Source organism: Lagenorhynchus albirostris, chromosome 17, assembly GCF_949774975.1.
Source record: "Lagenorhynchus albirostris chromosome 17, mLagAlb1.1, whole genome shotgun sequence".
NCBI classification, from domain to species: Eukaryota; Metazoa; Chordata; class Mammalia; order Artiodactyla; family Delphinidae; genus Lagenorhynchus; species Lagenorhynchus albirostris.
In genome coordinates this window covers 23,540,037-23,567,345 of record NC_083111.1, presented here as the reverse complement: position 1 = coordinate 23,567,345, position 27,309 = coordinate 23,540,037, and the positions used below count along the sequence as shown (strand labels likewise).

At 45.0% G+C, this 27,309-nt stretch overlaps 1 protein-coding gene across 6 annotated transcripts in view; it reads left to right on the top strand.

Annotated features, from left to right (window-relative positions):
* Positions 1-27,309, top strand: part of ZNF704 (zinc finger protein 704) — a 210,632-nt gene that overhangs the window by 163,188 nt on the left and 20,135 nt on the right. For all 6 annotated transcript variants that reach the window (XR_009536381.1, XR_009536383.1, XR_009536380.1 and 3 more), the window contains 3 exons: positions 6,007-6,110; positions 10,903-11,135; positions 24,339-24,439. Coding sequence is in view for 2 of the 6 variants with exons in the window: in XM_060127787.1 (XP_059983770.1) it covers positions 6,007-6,110; positions 10,903-11,135; positions 24,339-24,439 (438 nt within the window). In the remaining 4 variants the exon portion in view is untranslated. The remainder of the gene's footprint in view (positions 1-6,006; positions 6,111-10,902; positions 11,136-24,338; positions 24,440-27,309) is intronic.

Below are 27,309 nucleotides of genomic sequence, written 5' to 3'. Positions count from 1 at the left end.
TGGGGATGTCACTGTGGCCTTTCTAGGGAAAGAGACTTTATTTTCAGACTTTACTCCTTGTTTGAAGGTTACCACAAGTTTTAAAAGTAGTTGAACTCAGTCTAGACAGCAGATTTTGGTAGTTGCTAAGGAGCTGGATCGGTGCTAATCTAAGAAATGTATTCTTCATTTTTATTTCCGTTTATTACTACCACGCTTTAATTGCAGTTAAATGTCTTTTATGGCCCTCTTGGGTGTAAAACACTTCTCTCTTAGCTGGTGGGTTAGCCAGGGGAGACCGTATTTGCATGCACCCTGCAAGCAGATGGCATTCAGGCATGAAGTGTTATCAAAAGAAGAAAAATGCTTCTTGTGGCGTGAACAATAGCCGGGCTTCTCGGCGCAGGCCACGGCCGAGCGCTCGGGGCCACACCAGCAGCGCCCACCCATGGGGGAGACCCCGGGCCCGGGGCCGTGTCCCCTGCTGCTGCACACCCCCGCAACTGCCTCTTTATGTCACAAGTGATGTCCTTCTGCAACCTGCTGCCACAGTCACCAGGCAATCAATTCTTCCGATAAAAGATCGGTTGTCAAACCCCAGAAACTCATTTTCCACATGGCAACCAGAGTGAGCTTTTTGAAAAGCACATCTGATAGCATCACCCCAAGCTGACCTGACCTCTCCCAACCCCACCCCACTTGAAACAATTCAGTGCTTCCCAGGGCCTTTAAGATAAGGGCCTTACACAACTTCACAGGCCCTACCTGTGCAAGGGCCACCCCGCTCGGCCTTGTCATTCCTTTGACGGCAGCCTGGCCTGCACTCTCGCACTGCCCAGCCCCAGGCTCGTCCACGGCATCAGCGAGGCAACACCAATGCCCCTTCGAGCCCCCCTGAGCCGGGAGTTCTCCCCTTAGCCAGCAGCACCGAATCCATCCACTCCTTCCTGGCATTTGTCACGTCTGTAAGTTTACATTTATTTGTGTGTATCCTATGAAAGTCTGGTTCTTCAACAGACTGGAGCTCCAGAGGGCAGAGACTCTGCCGAATTTTCTTGAGACTGTATTTCCAGGAACTAAAGGAGCTCTGAGCACACAGCTACTACTGCAGGAGTGAGGGTTGAAAGCAGAAAGTTTTTCAAAATTAAATCCAAACGGGCACTCAAGGCTTTGGCAACTTGTGGACCGTCCTCAAGAGCCATGATGTCATGAGCTGTATCCTTGCCAAGGCTCCAATGTGAAGCTCTAGCGAGGGACCCAGCAGCTGCTCTTCCCCGCACCAGTGTTACCACCTCTTACTCTTGTGAAGTTTGTGTCTTTATGAAAAATAACACCACCAGCACAAGCCACCCTACCCTACCCCCGCAAAAAAAGAAAAGTAGGGCTTCCCTGGTGGCGCAGTGGTTGAGAGTCCGCATGCCGATGCAGGGGACACGGGTTCGTGATCCGGTCCGGGAAGATCCCACATGCCGCGGAGCGGCTGGGCCCGTGAGCCATGGCCGCTGAGCCTGCGCGTCCGGAGCCTGTGCTCTGCAACGGGAGAGGCCACAACAGCGAGAGGCCCGCGTACCGCAAAAAAAAAAAAAAAAAAGAAAAGAAAAGTAACAACTGCTAGTGTTGGTGCTGAATAGGAAGAGCAAGTGAAGTAACCTAACACTTTCCTCTTTGCTGTGGGGTTATGTGCTATGGGCGTGTTCATGAACTTGAAGGTTAATAATAGCTAACATCCACGGAACCCTTACTGTAGTGAGGCTGTGTGCTTGTGCTTGCATACGTTTTCTCATTTAACCTTCTCAACAGATCTATTTTTATCTTCCTCTTTCTAATAAAGAAACAGAGAGTCTGAGATGTTAAGTAATTTACCCGAGGTCACACAGCTAGTAATGGCAGAGTGGATTTGAAGCCACATGATCTAACTCATTCCAAAGTCTGTGCTCTTCACCATTACCATTACTGCCTCTCCCAGAGAGGCCCAGGACACCTCTTTAGCAGATATGTAGGGAGTCTGTCCTCAAAAACTAAATGCTATCTGTTCATCGAGCAACAGATGTCTCTTAGTCTATTACTTTGGGTTTGAATTACGGTTTAACTAAAAACAGCTAAACAGCCTACCTTTAGCTTCTTCCCTTTCCATTACATTTTCCATTTTGACCCTTCTCTAAAATACAGATTGATCATCTGTCTCTCCGCCAGTTTCATGAAGGTTCAATGGCTTCCCTCTGCTTACAACAATACGACAAGCCACTTAGCCTGGCACATGAGGCCCCATGAACTGGCCCAGGTTCTGTGTTCTCATCTCCCATCCTTCAAATAGGACTCCTAAGTGGATTACAAGGCAAGGACTTGCCTAATTCCTTGCCTGAAATGTGATTCTCCCTTCTTGAAATCCTATTCATCCATCGAAGCCAGGTCAGCCTCAGGGGCAAATCACATATAGAGTAACAATGAATATTACTATTTTTTTAAAAAAATTCTAAATGTTATTAAGTCCCATATTACTCAACTAAGTCTGAGAGAAAAGATTAATTGAAAAAGGTCTCAACCTTTTGTAAACACGTGATTAGTAAGGTTTTCAACAGTAGATTCAAATTCAGTTTCAAATTAGGAGAGAATAGGTAGTATCACCTCCAGTGTTTTTTTTTTTCCAGCCTCAACAACTCTAAATCTACCAGAAGGCCTTTGTAGCAATTCTCTCAAAGTGTAACAAATTCTACTTTGTATATCATCTACTTGTGTTTAATTATAAGGATTTGAATTTACAGCACCAGTGAATCAGTAATTAGATAGTACTGTACCAAAAGAAATTAAAGATAAAAACAAAAACACAGCTCAGCACAAGGCCATACCATCCGGTAATGTTTCATGTAGCAGGATAAAAATACTTCCTGAGAAATACAAGTTAATTGAATCATTAGCAATGTATTCCTTTGATTTGTTGTTATTGGTAATAAACTCCAATGCCAATGGGAAACTTAAAGGTAATCCAAATTCAGAAACACTCTGATTATACTAATGTTTATTCCCCTTTCTACTCTTTTTTTTTTTTTTGCTGTACGCGGGCCTCTCACTGTTGCAGCCTCTCCCGTTGTGGAGCACAGGCTCTGGACGCGCAGGCTCAGTGGCCATGGCTCACAAGCCCAGCCGCTCCACGGCATGTGGGATCTTCCCAGACCGGGACACGAACCCGTGTCCCCTGCATCGGCAGGCGGACTCTCAACCACTGCGCCACCAGGGAAGCCCTCCCCTTTCTACTCTTCATCAGAAATACGCTCTATGACAGGCAATAATTATTTTGAAACGTCAGCTTTTGGAAATGCGAAATAAAAATGCATATTTTGTAATGATATGTGCTCTATTGATCTCCATATTTAAAGAACATACAAATCAGCTTTTAAGTTAATTATCAGTGAGTCTAAAACAAAATGTGCATGTTAGATGGGAAAAATCAAAAAAGCTACAGAGCAGATTGAGGAAGGAAAAATGAAGGTCCCTGAAACCAAGAGAGGAAAACCATGACTGCATAGCAGGTCCCATTAGGGATGGGGGCAGGTGGCAAGGGGACCTTCTCCCTAATGAGTCATGCCATTTCCCTGTGCCAGGCTCATGGGCCTCTTTCCCAGGTTCTTACACCTTTTGTTAACAAAAGAGAAGGAGAAGACTGACAGTGGGAAAAGAGAAGTCAGCAGCTCCTGTAATTCAGTCTTTGAAGAGATGGCAGCACAGCCTGTTCAGGTGCGCCCCCCGCCAGCCTGGAGTGATCCTGACAGCTGGGCTCTGGGCCGGTGGCCGGTCAGAGGAGCCCCACCATCTACAGAACAGTCTCTGTAGCAAGCCTTTCTCCTTCAAGGCCCCCAAGTAACTCAGTCCCCCTGTGACCATGACTACATGGGAAGGTTGAGCCATAAAACACTCCAAGTTACCTTAAGGTGCTTTAAGTTCTTTCCCTGGCTGTTTCAGGAGCCCTCATTTCTGGGGGCAGGGGGGAAATGGCATCACTTTTACTCCCAAGTACAAGGATCTTATAAATTGTGGATACTGTAACATCCTTTCATGGTATGCCAAATGAGTGACTAGTTTCTTCCCTAAGTGTATGAAACTGTCTGGAAAACTTCTGTGCAATAAATTTCATTGTGTGCTCCCAAGCTCGCTTTCTAGAAGTATTTTTCTCTGAAACAAGTAATTTGTCTTTTGATGGATCCGTTGGCCAAGAGAGAGCATAAGTTACTTTGAGAAGAACTCTAGAAGAAAATTTCAAAGATTCCCATCTCTGGTGCCTTAGATTGAAAGAGTATGCTTTGCTTAGTAATTCAGCACCTTGGTGAACATCAGAGAGCCAAACTGTAATAATTCTTGTAACTTCATGTTGAAATTAATCCAACCCACCTAAACTGGGAACCATTTGATTTTTCTCCGATTCAGGAATCTCTTTTCCCATTGTTGTTGTGAAGCAATGCCATAAAGTTTCTCTGAGGGTTCATCGCTTTTACAAATTGTACAGCACACCTGTGAATGAAAGCCACATTTGTCAAAGTGTCAATTCCTTTGTCGATATGCCTCATTAATCCTCTGGGGCTTCTTCAACTGTTCCCTTATTCGAAATGTTCATCTCTCAGGAAATGGTACAATTTATCTGATGTCAAGGTACCGCATACATTTTTGCCTCTCGATATTAACTTCTTTACTGAAATCAACTCCAGCTGGCTTCAGTTCACTGTGATCATTATCTGATGAACCTTTATTCGGGGTTAACTGGCCAAGATTAATGAACCAGAGTAACCTCTTCTTCTCAGCGGCTCTTCACTTTAACCACACGGTGACTACCCCCTGACCTAGCCTTTCTTTAGTAGAGTGTTGTGAAGCAGAGCACTGGAGTTTATACACCCCTAACTGCGTTTTCCTCCACTCTCTCCATCTCGGTAAATGGCTCTAGTTAATGCTCAAGCCAAAGACCTGGGTGCCTGCCCTTCTTCTCACCCCGCACACCAAGTACAGCAGCCGGTCCTGCCAGACCACCTGCTACTGCCCCCAACCTAGTCCCTGCCACTCTTTCCTCTTGTCTGGACTCCTAGCAATCATGTCCTAACTGGCCTCCCTGCTTCTATTCTGCCTTCCCTAAAATCCGCTCTCCGTGTAGCAGCTTGGGTCATGAACTTAAAAATATTAATCATTTTATGTCACTAGACCTGATTCAAGCCTTCTAGGGACTTCCTGTTGCACCTGGAATAAAATCGAAACACCTTCCATGGCCACACGACCCCACAAGACCAGCTTGGCACCACTCTCTACTTCTCACACCAGTGGGTCTCTCTTGAGATATCCGGTGCTGATTCCTGCTGCCTCGCCTTCACACAGCTGTCTCTGCTGCTTGGGGTCCATTTCCCCTTCCCCTCCTCCCTTCACACTTCACCTCAGACATCACCTTCTCGGAGAACCTTTCCTGACCCCAATAAGTGCAGCTGCCCACAGCCGTCGTCATGTCAAAATGTCTGTGCCCTACTTAGCACTTGTCACTATCAGAAATTATTCTGTTCCTTTTTGGTTGTTTACTGATCATTGTGTCTCTTCCCACCAGCCTTGTGTGTTGTTTACCATGCATCACCTATGCCTAGAAGTGCCTAGCCCGGTACTGTACTCTCAGTAAACACCTGTTAGATGAATGACCAGTGAATGAAACCATCATTTCCTAATATTGTAGGATTTTTTTAATAAATCAGAATTTATTTAATTTAAATTTTTTTTTGCCATGCCGCGCAGCATGTGGGATCTTAGTTCCCTGACCAGGGATTGCGCCTGCGCCCCTTGCGGTGGAAGCGCAGAGTCTTAACCACGGGACCGCCATGGAAGTCCCCTGATACTACATGATTTTGACTTATGGAGTTCGGCTTCCTTACCTGTACAATAAAACTAACAAAACACTGGGTTTTCATTGGGACAAGCTAAAGGAGTAAATGTGTATGGTAGCCTGTGGTCCTTGGCGTGGTAGGTGCAGAATGAGCACAGTTAACAATGCCCCTCCCTGTTTTCCAGGAAATCCTCAGAGGAACTGGACATGGACAAGGTGACAGCAGCGATGGTACTAACCAGCTTGTCCACCAGCCCTTTGGTTCGGAGCCCTCCTGTGCGGCAGAACGGTGAGGCTGGGGTATGGGGCACAGGGAGGACCCTCTGACCCTGAGAGCAGAGCTTCTCTTTGAGGGGTCTCATTCCCGCCACACGCAGTGAACAATTAACGCTCACCCGTCAGTAGGAAGTGAGGAGAAATGCGGAAGAAGTGGACCCCAGAGCTATCAGCCTCCTTTCCGTCATCCCAAAGACCCCACTGCATCTCATTCATGCATCCATCCTTTCACTACACATTTATTGATCCCCATCACCTTTCCAGAACACGTCTTTGAGAACCTGTGTTCCTTTTTCCCCCAGGTAAATGGAGACTGGTCTAATGAAGTTACTTCCCCAGCTTTTTTTTTCTGTTTGGTTGGAGAGGGAGTTGGATCAAAGAGCTCTGAAGATTAAATATTTTGAAAAAGCATTATCCTAGGCTTCTTAATCTGTTCTTTCATTCAGTATATATTTATTAGGTACCATAATAGATGGTTTGAATACATCACTGAAACAGTGTCCATACTCCCAGGTAGTGTACAGTCTCTTTGCGGGGGGTGGGGGGGGAAGACTATCACAGCTGTATTAATGGCTAGCATTTATTGAGCACTTACTATGTGCCAAGTACTAAGTTTGCTTTATCTCATGTAATTCTCACAACAATTCTATGAGATGATATCACTGTTTTACAGATGAGTGAACTGAGGCACTTGGGGATTAATTAACTTGTAAAGAGCAGAGCTGAAATTCTATTCTATCTTCCTGATTCCAGATCTCCTTAGTCATGATATAATATTGACTTGCATAATTCAATATGATGAATCAGGAGGGCAGTAGGAGATGAAGTTGGAGAGCCTGGCAGGAAATCAGGGGGCCATGTATGCCTGGTTGTGAGTTTGGACATTAATCTGAGGCTATAGGAGAGCTATTAAATGATTTAGGCACTAGAAAGTTATAACTGGATTTACAGGGCAAAACAAAAAATAAACAAGAAAATCACATGTGGGTGTCCTGAATCTTGGTGGTCACAGTGTGGATACATATAGGGCATAACTGAGAAATGTGAAAAAGGCAGAATCAACAGGAGTTGGTGATGGACAGAGAGGATGAAGGAGGGGCAGTGATAAGGGTGACTTCTGTGAAGTTGCTGTGCTTCCGCAAGGAAGCCCATTCCCTGAGATGGGGAACAAAGGCAGAAGAAGACACCTATTAGTGAATGTTTGGAGCGAGAAGTGGGGTTGCTGAAGAAGATGACAGGTCCAGCTTGAAACACGTTTAGTGCGGAGTACCTGAGGATCATTCATTCAAGAGGCAGCATCTGATGGGGATCTGGGCGCAGCCTGGGAGAGAGGTCTGGGCTGATGTGGAATTGGAAGGCAACATTTTGAAGCCATGAGCACAGATGAAATGACCCTGAGAGGGTTGTAGAGAAGTGGAGGGCGAAGAGAAGGTGGCTGAGAGGGAAGTCGTGAGCCTTCTCATCATGGAAGGAAAAGAACCCAGGGAGAGGCGGAGGGAGGGGTAACTGGAGAAGCAGAGATTAGGAGAGTGTGACTTCCTGAAAGTCAAGGGAAAAGCTTGTCTCAGGGAGCAACCTCTGATGCTTCAGAAGGTCAAGCATGAGAAGGACTCAGTTCTGCCTCACGAAGAATTCTGTGGCTTTGGCAAGAGCAGTCACAGTGGATGGCCCGTGGCAGAAGCCACATTGCACGCCAGTGAATGTAATGTACTGAGACCACCGGATGGAACTTAACCGTCAGGGAAGACCTTCTCTCAAAAGCCAGCCTAGTCAATGATGAGCTAGAGCTAGGGTTCACCCATAATCTGGTTGTAAGCAGGAGGTGTTAAAATAAATTTGTGGAACGTCCACTGAATCCTCACCAAAACTTACTCCAGTCCATTTGTAAGTGGGAAGAATGGTCAAGATACTGGGAATTCAGATGAATACCAGAAATCAGGAGGGCCCACCGTCGTAATTCACCTCAAGCTGGGTGATGTCACCTCCTCACACAGAGTAGACACCGTGCTCTTGAGATGAGCATGATTTCTCCTGATGTCCCTCTCAGTGTGGCAGAGCTGCTAAAGAAAGATGATAGGAAAAGCAAAAGTGAAGTCATCCCCAAAACCTATTCTAGGAAAAAGGAATTACAGAATTTCACGGAATCCTCAGGGGAAAACAGTAATTTTGATGTAATCGTTCTTTTTACCATTGAATATTTTTACTTTGAGAACATTTTAAATATTTCTTTGTATTGAAATGTTAGAATCAAAATAAACCTTTTGCTTCTTCAATACAAACTTTTCTTAGCATAGTTATAAAGAAAGTGTTCATTATGACTTAAAAAATAACTATCCAAATAGTAATCCCAGATTTCTGATATCTCTCATTTATTCTGCAAAGGGGAGGAAATTCTTAAAAAGGGGAAGCAATTTATGATAATGAAGGCTTTTTTTTTTTTAGAAATAAAAATTATCTCCAGAATGATTGTATATCAGTGAATTTTTGGAAACTGTTGTGATCCTTTACTGTGCTGGAAAAGGATCATTTTGTTAGGATGTGGGTCGGCAAAGAGGGTGAGATTCAGCAAAATGCCTGTCTGCATTTTTAGCAAACACATGTTTAAGATGATAAGGAGACACTGCTCCCTGAAAAATATTATGAATTGGTTCTGACTTTTTTCTGAAGAATTTTCTGAAAAATATATTTCTAGATTCCATTGTCCTTCTGATTAAATAGTGTTTGTTTTTTAAATATTTATTTGGCTGCATCGGGTCTTAGTTGTGGCACTTGGGATCTTCAGGTCGGCACGCGGGATATTTCGTTGCAGCGCATGGGCGCAGTAGTTGTGGCACGTGGGCTCTCTAGTTGTGGTGCGCGGGCTTCAGAGCGCGTGGGTTCAGTAGTTGCAGCATGCGGGCTAGTTGCCCCATGGCATGTGGGATCTTAGTTCCCCAACCAGGGATTGAATCCGAGTCCCTTGCATTGGAAGGCGGATTCTTAAGCACTGGACCACCAGGGAGGTCCCTAAATAGTGTTTCTAAAGGAAATGTCATTCACGGGTAAACAAACAGATGAACTTTTGGCATTGGCATGAAGCAGTGTAACCACACTGTAACAATTGTTGGTTCTCAAAATAATTTCAGTTCCTCATACTTGACATGATTACGGATCTTGCACTATGCACTTGTTTTATTTACAAGTGCATGCTGTGATATATTTGTAAGCCTCCTGGGCCTGCCACGTGAGTTGGTCACACCAGGTAGTATTACCTAAGGCCTTACACTGGGCTCCTCTTGAATTCATGTTGTATTGAATGGAGCTTTCAGAGGCAACTTGGGTCCAGGGAGTATATCAGTCTCTGTGGAGACTACAGGGACTGAGATGCTGATTTGGTTTTGTTGCTGCTGTCAAGGTGTGAGCCTGCATAAATGACCCTTAATTCTGTTAGAGCCTGGCTTTAAGGAGATGGTCAACTTACTTATGCTATTCAACTTAAAACTTCATTCATCTAACTGAAATTTTTGCTTGATATAAGTTGTGGAATATTCTGGAAGCCTATAATTAGGTGAAGGTAGTTGAGAAATTTTTCCATGAATGCTAGTCTGCTATTTGTCTTCTCTTCATTACTAATTACACAGATGTTAACAGCATTTTTTTAATGAGTCATTTTGGGATTTTTTTCCTCCTTGGAGTTAAAATATAGTTTAATCTATTCAAAATGTGCATCAATATGGAGAAGAAATTATCCAAAAAGAAAGTCAAATTTATACAAATGCTAATTAAGATTGGGCATTTTGAAAAGTAAAGCACATCTTCTGTGATTAAAATAGCCCCCTGAAGACATTCAAACTGAGCAAAGATCTCTCTATATTAGCAAGCGTTTCATCATGTTTTCCCCCACAAGTGGAAAGGTAAAATTCAACACCAATCTTATCAGTAATTATTACCAATAACTTCTTTTACGATATCAGCTTTGCCAGAGAGAAGGGAGAATGCTCACAACACAGGGCCTGCATGCCCTGAAGGAGAAAGAAGGCCAACTGGTATACCAGGGTTTGGGGCCCTGGCCCGTCCAAGTTATATACTAATCATGGTGAAATGGCAAATCACTTCAATTCCTGGTGACTCAGGGTCCTTGTCTGTAAAAGGGGCATGATAATCCTTACCCTGAAAGATATTGTGAGAATGCAGGAGATTGTGTGAATAAGCTTTGTAAGATGTAAAACACACACCAAATGTAAGGCACGATTGTTTCTTATAAAAAGCAGGATGGTAAATGGCTTTAGGTAACTAATCAGAAATTCGTTCTCTTAGGTTCTTAAATCTTAGACTAACTCTTTCTAAAAATGTATTCCAAGAATCACAGTCCTGTAAGAAATTCCTTTTAAAGTGTTAAAATGTGGAGGTGTGGCGTGTGGGGAAATACCGCAAATGACTTCTCCCTTAGGGATACAGTCCGTAAACGCCGGTCTTCCCAAACTTACGGAACCAGAACATCTTTTTTTCCCCTCGTTTTTATGTAATCTCCACTCTCATCCGAAAGAACTAGTGTTGCACAAAGCAACACCCATCAGAAAACTCTTAGAGAAACCTGTTATCGTGTGGCTAAAATAAATGTTTATAAACTATAATGGGGCTTTTTTTTTTCTTTTTGGAAGTATAAATAGAGTAACACATACATGCGCAGCTGTTGCAAATTGCCAAGTGGGCTACAGGTGCCTTCACCGTCATGGAATCCGGGCCCCCGTTTCCCCTCTTACCCATGCCTGGGCTCCCCGGGGTCCGGGACTGGGTACTGACGCTGTGCTTGTGTGAACGGACAGAGGGCCTGAGCGGATCGTGGAAGGAGGGAGGCGGCGTGCCTTCCAGCACGAGCAGCAGCGGCTACTGGAGCTGGAGCGCCCCCAGCGACCAGTCCAACCCGTCCACGCCGTCGCCGCCGCTGTCCGCCGACAGCTTCAAGCCCTTCCGCAGCCCCGCGCCCCCGGACGATGGCATCGACGAGGCGGAGGCCAGCAACCTTCTCTTTGACGAGCCCATTCCCAGGAAACGAAAGGTTGGTTTCGGGTTTCAGTTGCGGGACGGTGCTTTCCCTCCGCCCGCTAAGGGCGGGTTTGATCCTGGGGTGGCGATTTTGGTACTTCTCCAACCCACGCCCCTTCCTCTCTTCCCCTCTAATGTTCTTGAAGTTTCAAAATAAATTAAGGGTCGTGGCTAAAGACAAACAGAAACGACTAAAATATTAATATGTTTCTTCCAAGGACGCATTCCCCCCTTCCCATCCCCATGCTCTCCCCTGGTTGTAAGTTGCTGCACTGGTTAAGAGTTAACATCAGATAACCTGGGACTTACCAGTATTTGGAAGTCAGAAAATTGGACTTCAGGCTTGGTTTGGTAATTAACTCACTCTCTTCCTGGCACTTAACTTCTTCATCTGTAAAATAAAATTAATATGTTTTTCTCTTTTCCGCTTCACTGAGCCCTGAAGCGTTGTTGGAAAGAATATTTTGCATCTTATTTTTATAAAACCAGGTGTGAAATATACATGAAAGCTAACATATAAACGTAGGTAGTATATAAGTAATATACCCCAAATTATACATTTATTAAATTAGAAGTGAAAAAGGAGGTCTAATTAATTGATTTAATAAATGAATTGATTACACTTTTATTTAATCCTCACAGCAGTCCTGTACGGTAAGTATTATTTTCCCGTCTTGAGAGGAGGAGATTGAGGACCAGGGAGATTATACGTTTAAGTCTCTCCTGTCCTGCAGGTTAGGAAGGGCCAGAGCCGCCATTCAAACCAGGTCTGCCTGAAGCGAAAACTCATATTCTTTTCATTCTCTTCACATACATTTAAATCATTATGTTCACTCACGATTTTAAAAAGCATTTCTGTTTCATTGAATAAAGAAATTCTACTGCTCTATCTAGAAAACATTTTAACAATATTTTTTAAATCTCCATGTAAATATGAAACTGTTATTATCTATTACTCTTTTAATTCGCAATTGGCATCTTCATTATTAATGACTATTCACAAACAAAAATCCAAAGGAAACCCCGAGGACTGCAGCGCAACCTTTTTTTTCCCCCAGTTCATTTCAAAGAGAAAAACAAAGAGATGGCACTGATCCAACACCGTCCCTCCCTGTGTCTCTCTTAGCATCACGCAGCATGTGTAGCAGGGGAGGTGGTGTACGCACTCTCTCTGCCCAGAGAACAGGGCATTAATGTAGTCTGCTGTCCTTCCCGGAGGCAGTGGCATGAAGAGTTGCTGTTTTACACTCCAGTCCATTGGGCAGGGGGCCTGGAGTTGTTCCGGCATCCCGTGGGTCCCCGCAGACACTGCGTCTTCGCTTGACTAGACGGGGAGAGAGGCTAGTACTTTTATCAGTGGGAACCCATAGGCGAGACGGCTGCGTGGACCTGGAGTCTTGTTCTGTTGCTTCAGGCTGCACAGACTTTCTCTCTGGGGCCTTCAGAGTGTGTGGCCTTGGCTCTCAGCAAGCGTGGCCCAGCCTTGTGGCAAGGACTCACAGCGCAGGGAACCCCCAATGCTTGGAAGATGCGCTGCTGAAGGCCCATCACAGCCTTTCCTTTCTACTCTAGCCACGAGCCAAAATTCATACTCTTGCACCGCAATTAGGTTGCATTAGTCAGACTCGTATTTAAGGTCTGTAGGCTTCAACTCAATTAGGGGATAGTCAAGTCACCAAGGGAAAAGACAAAAAAAAAATCATTACCTAGTGGCATTTATTTGAAGGGCACAGACCCACTCTGCAGGAGTCGGGATAGCAGGGATACATGAACGAGTGAAAACCAAGTTCCTCCTTCTTTCTTTACGACTTCTCCCTCTTGATTTCCGCCCCCCACCCCCACCCCGTAATACCAACAGGATGAAGCTATTAGTCCCTAATTTTTAACGAGAGGATTTTACATAGACCAAGCCGTTTCCTTTTTTTTTATATATATATACAGCAGGTTCTTATTAGTCATCAGTTTTATACACAGCAGTGTATACATGTCAATCCCAATCGCCCAATTCATCACACCCGCCCCCCTGCCGCTTTAGTCGTTGCCTTTTGAACTTAATGGTACTTTGAATAGCGAGCGTAACAGGAAAGTAGGATGGTTGCAATTCATTTTTTTTAATGTATTAAGTGAACCAATATTTACTGAGCACCCAACAAGCACAGTGCTCAATGCCCTGAGATTAAGGCATAGCCCCTTCCTTCAAGGTTGAAAGTTGGGTGGGTGGACACTAATGTGTAAAGAGGCAATAATAATTATGAGTGATAAATGCTGTGCTCACAATGTGGTAGAAACACAGTAACTGTAATGCAGCTATTTTAGAGTTTTAAAAATTATATTTCACAAGATTTCTGAGAGTTAATTGTGTAATCCATTAGGCAATATGTTCTAGTTGGTGAAACTTTCTGAATTCATTTTATTTTCCTCTTCATTCCCTCAGATTCATAATATCCATTTGAGACCATGGGCAGTTGTGATGGTCACGTATCCTGTGGGGATTGTTTGAGAACCTTCTAGATCGGTATTTTCCAAACTGCAGGTCTCAATCCACTAGTGGGTTGTGAATCGGTTTAATGAGCCGTGAACAGCACATCTTTAATGAATAGGACAGAATAGGGTGCAATGTACATAATCAGGATAAGTACTGTTTCTTGACGCTTTGGTTCAGTTGTACACTTACATGTCTACTGTACAAAATGTATCTCTTACTGTGGCTCCTGGTCAAAAAAGTTTGGAAGCCCCTGTTCCTTATTATAAAGAGGGAACCTAGGTCTTCCCTGGTGGCGCAGTGGCTGAGAGTCCGCCTGCCGATGCGGGGGACACGGGTTCATGCCCCGATCCGGGAAGATCCCACATGCCGCGGAGTGGCTGGGCCCGTGAGCCATGGCCGCTGAGCCTGCGCGTCCGGAGCCTGTGCTCCGCAACGGGAGAGGCCACAACAGTGAGAGGCCCGCGTACCGCAAAAAAAAAAAAAAAAAAAAAAGAGGGAACATATAAGTGGTAAATGAAGGAGCCCTGATCGGAAATCCAAAGATCCACATTCTCAACTCAACTTTGCTACCCTGAGAACTTAAGGAAAACACTTCATCCCTCTCATCATCAGCTTCTTAATCTGTCAGACAGGCAAACAGGCATTATCAAACCTCTCTCAAGACAATCACGAAGATTAAGTGTGACCAACCATAAGTAGAAAGGGCTTACAAGCCCTAAAACCCCATGTACTGGAAGGAATGTAGCAACTTTGTAATGGACATTTTAGGACCCCAGAACAAAGGGGGAGGAGGCATACCCTATACTGATTATGAAGCAATGACCCTCATCTTCCTCCACATTACAGAAACTCCTTATCGCTTTTCCTCACTGTCACCTCTTACGTGATCCGTGTTCCACTTGTGTAAAGAGGAAGTGAGTTCCGTTGCCTAGACAAGGCGTTATCTCCTACTCTCAGTAGTAAGCAAGCAACAATTGCTGACAATAACTACATTTGCATATTTTGTTACAGTTTACAAAATGCTTTTAAGCGCAGCATGTCATTTAATCATCACAAAAATCCTTGGCCTAGTCATATCCCTATTGTGCAGAAGAGTCTCGCTGAGGTTATGTGATTTGCCCCAAATCCTGTATCCTAAATGTGTTAGAAATAAGATCAGTTTCGCTGAAAGAGCAAAGATGAAACTCTTGAGGCAAATTAATTGAAGGAATCCACATTTCCCTCTGCCGCCCAGAAGAAAACAACATGGAAAGAAAACAGACCCAGCTACAGCCAACATGACATGGCAGGGTGGGAGCGGGGTGCAAACGGTTCGCAAAGAAATTGAAGACAGAGAGAGGCACTCCAGGCTGCCTGATGGGGGCGCGACTTCCCGCAGGAAGCGCCCATCGCTCTTAACAGGCCCTTCAGCCAAGGTGCGTGGGGTGCGAGGAGGGGAAATGAAAGGCTTCTTTCTCCCGGCTCTGGAGATCAGCCAGTCAACTGCGTCAAGCCCCGTTCTAGAAGAATTTTTCCTCTGGAATTTCAGACTGACAGTACTTCGAGGCTGCTCGGAGAAAAGCCTGGTAGTATGAGCCAGGATTCTGGGACTACGGGGAAGGTGCAGTTCCCATCATGACCACAAGGTGGTGCAATGGCCCTAAATACAGCCGCTCCAGGCGTCTGGGAGGAAACAATTCTCAGGAAGGCCAAGAGTTAACCATCAATTCCTGACGACCTCTGGAAAAATCAAGAGGGGCTGATAGCTAATTACTAACGTGCTTCTTTCCATGTCAGATTCCTAATTCAGTCAGATTTTGGATTTGTCCATTGCTAAACAGGATAAAACAGTTCGGGCTCTGGAATTAGCACCCCAGCTGCCGTACTCTTGTGACCTTAGCAAATCACTTGACCTCTCTAAGCCTCAGTTTCCTCATCTGTACAATATGGAGAATGATAGCACCATATTGATCATGTTGTTGTGAGGACTGTGTGAGCAGTAAATGCCGGCTGCTAATATTTTGCTTTCCTTTTTACCCATTTGACAACAGACCGAATGGAATTTGAGAACTGTGGGTGTGGAGAGAGAAGGCTGCCTGCCTCCGTCCTCCATCCTGACCCATCCTGACCAGGTCAGGGCCGCTGCAGCCCTTCGGCCATCTCAGCCACCTTGGGCTTATTTAGGGTTAATGGAAGAGGCCAGACTACGTCAGGTGAGGGGTGAAGGAAGCAATGACAGTGGCAGAAATCAGGGCCCTGTGAGGAAATCTGACTCAGGACCCTGCATTTCAGAACATCAGCACAAATCAAAAGCAATCACAAAATTCCAGCCTTTGTCATTTTCATTTATTTCACAGGTGTCTTGACCATGAACCACTTTACCTGTGGACTGGAGAGAGTCTCAAGTCAGAGAAAAAACAGCTCAGTTCACATAAGCTGCTTCGGTCATAGTTGTACAGTAGTAAACAGTAAACAGTAGAATTAATCATTTGCTCCATTCTACATGTTCCGTCATTCAGAATCAGAGAGCAGCGAATCACTTTAAATTGTGAATGACTGCTCCGGAAAGAAAACAGACCCTCAAGGCCCTCACGAATACACCTGTTGCCAGTCTCTGCACGGACTTAATTCCTAACCCACTAATTTTGAGCAGAGGGGTGCCTTCTGTGAGAAGAACTGCTGCTCCAGAAATAGACCTGTCTGTTAGAACTGCTGGGGAGGGTGGTGCTAAGAAAAGCAGCTCAGGGTCCCACTGTACCGGGTTTCACGGTGATGACACAGCATTGCCAGCCAGAGCCCGGGAGCTGATTAACCTCAGGGAGGATCAGGGTAAAGAAGAGAGATCTAGGCAATTTAATGACAGCATCTTAGAATAGTCTGCCGGGCAGTGTGTGGTCCAGGAGCTCGAAGGACTTCAGAAATCATCGAGCCCAGGCTCAACCTTTCCAAGTTACAGGACCGCTTGATCATGTCTGGAAATGTACAGATGTCCCCAAAGGTGAGATGCACTTTTAGAAATCACTGATCGAGAAAATATATAATGACTAGGGATTTCTATTAATTCATGAATACTTTTGATGTGGTTTTAGAAATCGTTTTAAATCTACTCTATATTTAGGTATCATTTCCACGTGATAAAATGAACTCGCTTTAAATGTATATAGTTCAGTGAGTTTTGACTAATGTCTCCACCTGAGTAACCACCACTGTGATCCAGGCCAGCAATCCTTGTGTCCTCTGCAGTCAGATGCCACCCCGCACCCCAGACAGGCAGCCACTGCCCTGACTTCTGTCACTAGAGATTAATTTTGCCTGTTGAAAATGGAATCATACGGTGTGCACTTTTTGGTGTACAGAATACCAGATGTTGGCAACAGGAACCCTCATTCATTGCTCTTGAGAATATAAAATGGTACAACCACTTTGTAAAGCAGTCTGGCATTTTCTTATAAAGGTAAATATAAAAATAAATAAATAAAAATTTTAAAAAATTTTAAAAAGGTAAATATATATTCACCATATGACCCAGTAATTCCACTCTTAGATATTTACCTAAGAGATAAGAAAGGATGTCCACAAAAACACGTGTAGACAAATTTCATAGCAGTTTTATTCATTGCCACCCCAAACTGGAAACCTGTGGTATGTCATAAAATGGAATACTACACCACGATAAAAGGCAACTAATGACTGACATAAGGAGCAGTGGGTGAATCTCAAAAAAAATTAAGCTAAGGTATAGAAGCCAGATACAAGGGGATACATTCTGTTATTATTCCATTTACAAAACTCTTTGTTATTTTTAAATTTTATTACCACAGAATCTATAAATGGCACATACAGCTGAGAGATGTTTGATCCCTGCTTGGTATACATTGGAATTTACCCACACACCTCACAGATCCAAAATCACTATTCTTGTTCAGTCCTCTTGTTTTACGAATAAAGAAAGTCCCAAGGTGGTGAGGTGACATGTATAAGGCTGCTCTCCCAGTAAAGAAAAGAATTGGAATCCCTACAACTTCTAACAGTTACTGGTTTTTTTTAGGACAGCATTTATCAGCCTTTGGAACCTGCTGAAGGTCTGAGTAGACGTGTTGGTTCTGAAAGAGCCGTTGCAGCCTCTGCCAGGGGCGTGGCTTCCCATAAGGCAGGCTGAGGAAGCATGTGTGAGGCAGCACACTCACCTGTGCAGAATAATTGGACCCTCTTCTCTCTGGGAAGCCTGGATGCATGAGTGTCCACCCCTCGCCCATCCCAACACACACACACACACACACACACACACACACACACACCAATTGCCAAATAAAACATACATCAGGGGCTTCCTTGGTGGCGCAGTGGTTGAGAGTCCGCCTGCCGATGCAGGGGACACAGGTTCGTGCCCCAGTCCGGGAAGATCCCACATGCCGTGGAGCGGCTGGGCCCGTGAGCCATGGCCGCTGAGCCTGTGCGTCCGGAGCCTGTGCTCCACAACGGGAGAGGCCACAACAGTGAGAGGCCCGCGTACAGGAAAAAAAAAACAAAAACACATCAGGATCTTCTCAGTTGCCTTAGAAAAGGCAACTTGACGTTAACTCCAGGCAGCTGTCTGGTAAACTGGTCATGTGATGCTCAAAGCCATGCTTATGTACCTCCTGGAATATAGCTATAATTGAACTTATCCCTGGACGTGTCATATAGCACTCCAAAATCCAGCTGTGTTTGCACTCTTGGAACTGAAGGTGACCTTCAGCAGTCATCTTGTCAGTCCTGTGTACCAGTCGGGGTTCTATCAGGAAAATAGAAACTACTCCACGTACCCTGAGTACGAAATAATTCAAAACCAGCATGGATGTTTGCCATGGAAAGGGAAGCAGAGAGAAGATGAAGAAGGAAGCCTTGGTCAAAGATCTTTCTTGGCCAAAGAAGGAAACCTAGAGCCCCAAAGCAGTCGGTATGAGAGACATTCTGGAAGCTGCTGCAAAAGTGATGAGTCCCCAGGAAGTTCTTTCCAACCATCGTAGCCCACGATGCCAAAGTTGGGTGGTTCTAAAGAGCTTTCCTGGGTGATGCTGTGAATATCGCATTGGGCATGTGTGAGATTCCGCGAGTCTGCTTGTAAACTGCCAGGAACCTCAGCTTAATCAGGCAGATGTGTGGAGGACCCTAGCACGCTGTGCTTCCCAACCGACAGTGACCTCTCTCTCCCTCGGACATCCCAGCTTTGTGAACGTCTGTTCGAGCTGAGAGGAGAAGCCAGGACTGAAGCACAGAGGGGCACGTTCAGACTTGGAGGCTGCAGCTCCCCCGGCAGCTTTGCTTGGTTTGGCTCTTTGGGCAAGCTTGGATCCATGTGGCACTCTGGGTGTTTATTGAGCTATTTTCTCCCTGTTCTCCTCCTCCCATGGCTGGCTTTCCTTTAGCATAACAGTGAGTAGTCTGTAGACAAAGGATTTGTCTCCATTGGATGTAGTCAGGGGACTTTGAAAAGTACTTAAGCACCGTTTAAGAGGCCTCTGGTTCCCCCGAGAACATTCTTCACCTAGGTAGAGAGAAGTCACTTGATTTCATTAAAGTCAAGGTGCTCATGCTAGTATACTTTCATTCTCCAAAAATGAATCAAGCAAGTGTTACAGGGTGACTTTCATTTTAAATTTAAAATAGGGTAATTTTTATGTTTGCAAATTAATGTCAAAATAAGATACCCTTCCCCAATATTTCTACCGTGCAATTTCTACCACGTAATTATTTGTATTACATACCCTCCCAAATATATAATGTTGTTTATATTCTTTTATAACCTACTTTTTGCCCGTTTCAATCAAGGTCCTGGGGGAAGCTGGTGGTGTTCTCAAGTGGGGTGATTGAGAAGAGTTCAATGAAGAGTCTCTTTATAAAGGTGTAGATAGGGCTAGAAGGAATCAGAAGGGATGGTGTGGTACCCCACGGGCAAAAGAGAAAAGCAGGGAGGAAGCAAAGTTGATCGTTTTTCTTCATTTCCATTACCTACTTTTCTTTGGGCGACAGATTTCTTTGGAGCCCTTAGCAGGGGCCCAAAAAAGTATGGGCGTAATTGAGGAGATGACACACAAACACTTGCAATTGGTAGGTCTCCAAATTCCAAGGGATTTAGAGAGGATGTTGGCCCAGCTTCATCGTATTTTGGGAATTCAATACCTCTATACCAGCTATTTCCTCCTAACTAAGGAAAGGAGTTATACCAATGACATTTATTTTTCTATAATCAGTACCAAGCTTTAGTAATCAATTCAAGAAGCAAGTGCTTGACGTATTATTGCAAAGACTAGGAACAGAATGTTACACATAATACTTGTTATGGCACAAAAATACCACTGTGATTGTCAGTTCCTAAAACGATCAGCAGTTTGACCCTTTACAAAATTCCTAAGGTGTAGAATGAATTTGGTTCTATATGTTGTGTAATACTACTATATTAATTTCCAAAGACTTTATCTAACTGACTAATTGGTAGGAATCATCAGGTGATACTGGATAAGTCACATATCCCTTCTTACACCACTTTCTTCTATTTGTGCTGGTAATCCCACACTGTCTGGATTACTACCACTTTCCCCACCCTCTCTCTCTCTCTGGCTGCCCTTTCATCTCCTACATGAAATATTGGATCCTGGGCCTTCTCATCATCTCTAGCTGCATTTTTTCCCTAGATGATCTCATCCAGATCTGTTCTAAGAAATCCTTCAGCTCCTGACTCCAAATGTACATCTCTAGCCCTGACTTCCCCTCAGTTCCAGGCTCATAGATCCACGGTCCTACTTGCCACCTCCTCTTGATCAATAACAGGTATCTCAAAATGAGCATATCCCAAACAGAACCACGACTCACAAAGCTGTAGAAGTCATCCTTAACACCACCCCTTTTAACATTCCTCACGCTCAGCCCAACAGCAAGTACTGTGTGATCTGCCTCAAAAATTGATCTTTTTTTTTTTATTTTTATTGGAGTAGAGTTGATTTACAATGTTGTGTTAGTTTCAGGTGTACGGCAAGGTGAATCAGTTATACATATACATATATCCACTCTTTTTTAGATTCTTTTCCCGTATAGGCCATTACAGAGCACCAAAGTAGATCTTGACTGTGTCTACTTTTCTCCATTCTCACTGCCTAAACCTCCTTCCAGCCACCCTCTTCTCTGACCTGTGGGAGCATCACACTGGTGACCTTATTGTTCTCTCCCCAGAAGAGAGTGATGTTTTCTTAAAGCCTAAATCATATAATGTCGTTCCCCTCCTTAAACCCCTTCAGTAGCTTCTTTATTTTAGAATAAAATCCAAATTCCTTACCTTCTCCTGCAAGACCCTGCATGATCTGGCCCTCCTTGTCTCTCCACATTATTTCAAACAGGTCACAGCCTCTCTCCTTTCCCTCTAAATTCACTGTCCTTTCTAGCCCTACAATATGTCAAGCTCTGCCCCATCTTCACACCTTTGCATTAACTCTTCCCTCTGCCTGGAAAACTCTAGCTCATAGCATGACTTGCTTCTTCTCCAACCTTCAGGTCCCAGCTCAGAAGTCACTTTCTAGAGGCTTTGTCTGACCTAACGCAGCCCACCCCCATTTCCAGTGACCTTACCATACCTGAAACCATCGTCATTTATTATCATTTCTCTGTCTCTCCCACTAGGATCTAAGTTCCTGGAGCACAGCTTCTTAGATTTCTTTCTGTCACCAGCCACTGGACTATTCCTTGCTAAATAGTTACCTGGTTTAATGAATAAAGGACTACCATCAGCAAAAAGGCTTGGAATGAATCAGAAAGTGTTTTCATCTATCACGACTTCACTTCCAGATGGATATTTGGACTCTCAGATACCTGTAATTTTGGTTCGAGTCATTAATTCCTTTAAGTGGAAGCTAATTTTTAATAGTGTAGCTTCATTGTTTGAAAAACGGGCAGAAAGCATTCCTAGGGTGAGGATTTGTTCATTCATACTGTTAAGTTGTCATATGCTTTGAATAAAAAACACCAAGCAGAATTCTTTTTTGTGAACCTTGGGGTTGGGGTGGGGGGCAGGGCAAGATTTAAACTCTCCCCCTTTGGTTTATCTTACATCTCAGGCGTTTGGATCAGTGGCTCAAGGAGATCAGGGAGCCTGAAATCTGTGAACTGTCTCCTTAGAATAAACACCGATGCATCAGGATCATGTACTTTAAAGTCTCCTAATTCTGTCTCTGCTTCTCAGCTCCCCTCACATCCCTCTCTCACCTTCTGCTCCCTCTCTTCGCTGCTGCAGCTCCTAGGGCTCAGTACTGCCCATTGCAGCGGGGAGCACAGGCAGACTGTCTGAGATGCCCGGGAGCTACAGTGGGAATGGCTAGGTTGCTGTGTCAGGAATGCCAGCCACCTGGCCAGAGCCCATGGGACCCCTAGGCCACTGGGCTCATGAAGCCCACAGGAGGCGTGGGCTCCTTCTGCTGTCACTAATCTTTCCCAGCAGACTGTGGCCATGTGCCACCACGCTCTGTCCTCCACTTGCCACGCTGTAAGTGACCATTCCCAACACACAGGGTATCCTCACTCCGGGAAGTTGCCAGGTACCTTGTTTCAACTGAGAAACCTAGAGAAAGACTTGGGTGCGGGTGGCTGGCTGGCTGGATCAGGATATTAATCCCATCATAATAGCTGATGAATCATCCTCTAAATGTGTAAATGATTGCTTTCTAGAACAGGGCTTGAGGGCAGAAATCCTCCTAGACTTGTAAACAAAGCTACATCAGTTCCGTCGTCAGTTCAAGGAAGGTGTCATGACTACTATGTTGACTGGTCAGGGTAGGCTTACGGTTGAAATAACCCATTCCCAAACGTCAGTGCCTTAACCCCGTAAAGGACTTCTCATGTCACAATCCAGTCAGGTCAGCGGGGGTGGTGAAGGGGTGTCTCTGCCCCACACAATCCTCCAGGGACCCAGGCTCCTTCCTCCTGGTACAGAGGTTCTTAACCTGGAGTCCACAGGTCCCGGAAAGGGGGTGGACAGAATTCAGGGAGTCTGTGAACTTGGATGGGAGAAGAAGTATATCTTTATTGTCATGAATCTTTTAACTATAATATAGCATTTCCTGCAATTATGATCGAAGACATCAAACCACAATAAAGTTAATGCCACCTGTGACTTTAGGACCAATAGAAATCATGGATATTTTCATATCACCGTTCAATTTTAGCAGGTATCATGAAATATCATTTATGCTTAACACTACTTTGAAATTATGGTAGTTACTAGACTCACTTAAAGATCTTGTTATTTAATGGGTTAAAGAGTACATATATTACCATTTCACAAAATTTTAAAATATTTTGATAGCTGTTTCAGTACTCTTGCAGTTTTTCATAATCCTATGTATTTTATTTTAAACATTAAAAAACATTATTCAAGAAGGGGGCCATGGAATTTAACAGACTGCCAGAAGGGTTCATGGCAAACAAAAGATTAAAAATCCCTGATCTAAACAACAAGGTCTGACTATATAGCACAGGGAACTATATTCAATATCCTATGATAAACCATAATGGAAAAGAATATTTAGAAAAAGAATGTGTGTGTGTGTGTGTGTGTGTGTATATTTATATATAAAACTGAATCACTTTGTTATACAGCAGAAATAAACACGACATTGTAAATCAACTATACTTCAATTTTAAAAATATTGAAAATTTAAAAATCTCTGATCTAGTGGTTCTACTGTCCCCTAAGTCCTTGGGTATCCCCTACCTCTAGTCAGCAGAGGGGGCTTGAGTGACATTGAGAAGTAGTTTAGGGACAAGGCTTAGAAGGAATGTGTGTCACTTCTGCCCATGTTCCCCTGGCCCTGACCCCACCTAACTGCAAGGGAGGCTGGGAAGTGAAGTCTAGTCTGTTCCCAGGCGAAAACGGGATGGGACTTGGTGAGTACATGGAAGTGATTGTCACCGTGCCCATGGAAACAATTAGCAAAGAGACAGCAGTCCAACGACAAGCACCCTCCCTGGAGAAAACTCACTCCCTGTCAAATTCACTCCGGGAAGTATAATTATAATAAGACCATAATAGCTGCCATTGGTTGAATAATTACTCCCGTCAGTATTGCGCTAAATGATTCACTTTCATGACCTCATTCAATCCTCATAATAACCTTATGAGACAGGTACTATTGTTCCTACTTGATAAATAAGGAAACCAGGACCTGAGAAAGGCAGTCCAGAATCGGTGCTCTCAATTCCTGTGCTGGACTGTTTTGGAAAACTTCTGAGATCCTTGTAAGAGAAGATGGAACCGTATCCTGGTGGAGAGAGTGGTTCCTGGAACCAGACTCCCAAACTTCATATCCCAGCTTTGCTGGAAGCTGGCTCGCAGCCAGGGCAAGTTTTCCTGAAAGCTTTCCATGAATCTGTAAAATGGTGATAATACTAGCTTCCATCTTTTAGGATTAAGTGAGATAAATTCTTAGACTAGCACCTGGCACGTGGTAAGTGCTCAGTGAATGTTAGACACTGTCATTAATGCCTAAATGACACTGTGACCACCTCAATGAAAGTGAACTAAATGTTCCAGCAGGGCTCAGTATTCATGAAGGATGCAAGAAAATCTCTGAGGTCACCAAGATCATCCCCAGCCAGGGGGTTTCCTAGAATGGTGTGCTGAGTTATAGTCAAGAGCATGGGACGCTGCTTCTTTTCTAATGAAGGAAAAAATTAAAATTGTTGGGTTAGTTTTCATTTTAATGTAACTTTCTCTCCCATGTATAGAACTCCATGAAGGTGATGTTCAAATGCCTCTGGAAAAACTGTGGGAAGGTTCTGAGCACTGCAGTGGGTATGCAGAAGCACATCCGGACCATTCATCTTGGGTAAGGCAGCCCTCCCTTCAGAGCTTGGCGTGTCTCCATCAGTTCGATCCAGGTCACTTGCACTCAGAATTACACACCACACTGTGCCTTAAAAATTCTGAACACAGGACTAGGGACTCAGCCAGCTGGATCTTCCTGATCACCATGGAGATGCCCACGGCAGATAACATAGGCCAGTATGGCAAGTGGAAAGAAGGTGACTCACATTTGTAAAGCCTCCCTAATATACTCACTAAGTCAGGGGTCCCCAATCCCAGGACCGAGGATCGGCACCCGTCCGTGGCCTGTTAGGAACCGGGCTGCACAGCAGGAGGTGAGCGGCGGGCAAGTGAGCGAAGCTTCACCTGCATTTACAGCCGCTCCCCATCGCTCGCGTTACCGCCTGGACCATCCTCCTCCACCACCCGCCCTGTGGAAAAATTGTCTTCCAGAAACTTTGGTCCCTGGTGCCAAAAAGGTTGGGGACCGCTGCACTAAGTGACATTAAACACGTCGCTGCTTGGAGCCTTAGGTCCTTCTGAAAATGAGGCTAATTATATCAGCCCTGCAGCGGCATGTGTGAGGGTCAAAACTAAAATGTATGCTAGAATAATTTGTAAAAGATGGACCACTAGGGTAGGGTAGGGTAGGGTAGGGTAAGGGGTCCTTGAACCCCCTGAAATTGTCTGTAAAGTTAGATGTGCACTTTTTTCCCAGTGGAGTGTATTCGTGACTTTGAGCCTCAAAGGCAGATATAACCTGAAAAGGGTTTAAGAACCACAGTGACAATCAGTGCTGCTGTTGCTATTCTTATGATGCCTGATGACCTGCTCTATCATTTTCTGTTGCCCAAATAAGTCCTTTATTTGTACAACTGACACTTCCTTGTGTTACATAGAAACCATTCTAAGGAAAGATGAAACTAAGTTTCTAGCAACAGGGATTAGGGGGCCACTCCAGAGGGGCAATGGTAGTTCAGTTGCCTTGTGCTCTAGTCTCTGGGTTTTTCTTGTCCAGGAATCTGGGACTGAGAAGAGACCTTGAGAAGCTGTAAGTCATAACCAGTGTGCATAAGGCAAATCCAAATACATGACCAGCCCCCAAAATGCTTGGACACAGAGGAGCCCTTTCAAAAAGATGAGTGTTGAGAAATCAACACTACAGTCACTTTGCCCAGCAAGGGATAAATTTAGGGAATGCATCATCCATTAAAAAAAGTGGTAGAGGGCTTCCCTGGTGGCGCAGTGGTTGAGAGTCCGCCTGCCGATGCAGGGGACACGGGTTCGTGCCCTGGTCCGGGAATATCCCACATGCCGCGGAGCGGCTAGGCCCGTGAGCCATGGCCGCTGAGCCTGCGCGTCCGGAGCCTGTGTTCCGCAGCGGGAGAGGCCACAACAGTGAGAGGCCCGCGTACCGCAAAAAAAAAAAAAAAGTGGTAGAAAAAGAAAACAAGAACTGGTTCTAAGGTGATTTTGCTGATTGCTGTGGCTCGGCCCCTTCAGTGACTGGAGAGAAGCAGAGATCTATCTCCCTAACCTGTAGGCTTGGGATGCCGGAGACACAGCCAGACCCTTCCAGGGCACAGCACGTGGAAAGTCACCAAGCGCCGTGGGTGCGGCCCAGCAAAGCAGGGAGTCTGCTCCGCTAGCCTGAGGGTCCGCTTCATCCTCCAGGAAACACCACACTGAAACACTGCGGGGCAGAATGCCCTCCTATTCCTAAAGGCTTCGGAGAAGGAGATCCTGCAGCTTCTCCCCTCAAACCTCACTGTCAGCACAGCTCACAGAGTAAATAGCTCAGAGTTCTTTAAAGGTTTAGCTATAATCTGGAAGCTATAATCAGGACTTGGGGTATTTGTTTTAAGGTCCCTCTGCCCAGTGATTCGAATCCTATTCAGCACTGCACAGAAGCACATGCCACATATATGTATTTATAGACTATAAACGGCATCACAGGATTTTCCTTTGAGCTTCTGGGGTGCTCTCGTGGTGGGTGAAATTCAGCGTGCAGCTGCTGTATTCACTTCCCTGGGATTCCCTTCTTACTCTGTGTGCTTCACATCGCCTTGGTGAATTAGGATTCACATCCCTGCCAGCCATCGCCCAGGAATGGGCCTGCGTTAGCAGGACTCCAAGGCTGCTCTGTCTATATATGAAGCTCTCATGGACCCGGGTAGGGTTCGGAAGGGGACCGCCTTTGCCTTAACCCATGTCCTCCATGATGTGACTGTAGGAGGATGGGGCATTTTTAATGAGTGTTGGCTGTGGGACCTAGGGGAGGAAGGGGGCATTCCAGAACCCCCAAATATGTGTCTTGCATCTGATGTAGCTGCAGTGCACACCATGTCAGTATAAAAAGTACACTGTTTTTCTCTTAAGTCTCACTCCATTCTTATACACCAGGGGCTGATCCTGATTTATCCCCGTGTAGGACACACAGTTTCCCCCAGGCCTGTGTGTCTATTAGTGGCACTCAGGCAGCCAGTAGCAACTCGGCCTGCCCTTTACTGGAGAGGAAGTGGGGACAGGAATAGAACAGGCGCACATTCTTCAGCCCACTCTCTGGGGTCTTCCGTGCTCTGCTTGTAGGAAAGCCAAGCCCAGCCTGACCTGGTACAGTGCAGACACCTCCCTAGACGCCTCCGCCTGAGACCTCAGGGGAAACGGAACGAGGCTGGGAGAAGCCCCCGATGTGGCTAAACCGAAAGGCCGAGGAGAAGGGGAGACTTGTGTTTTAAGTTCTATACAGGGATTGTAAGTGGGAAAAAAGTTTATTCCGAGTCAGTGTCCTGCGCCTGCTCGATGTGGTCATGAAATTTGGGGATGCCCCAGGGAAGGAGATGTGCAGAGGCTATCCCATAAAACCAAGTGGCCAGATGTGCACCATTTCCC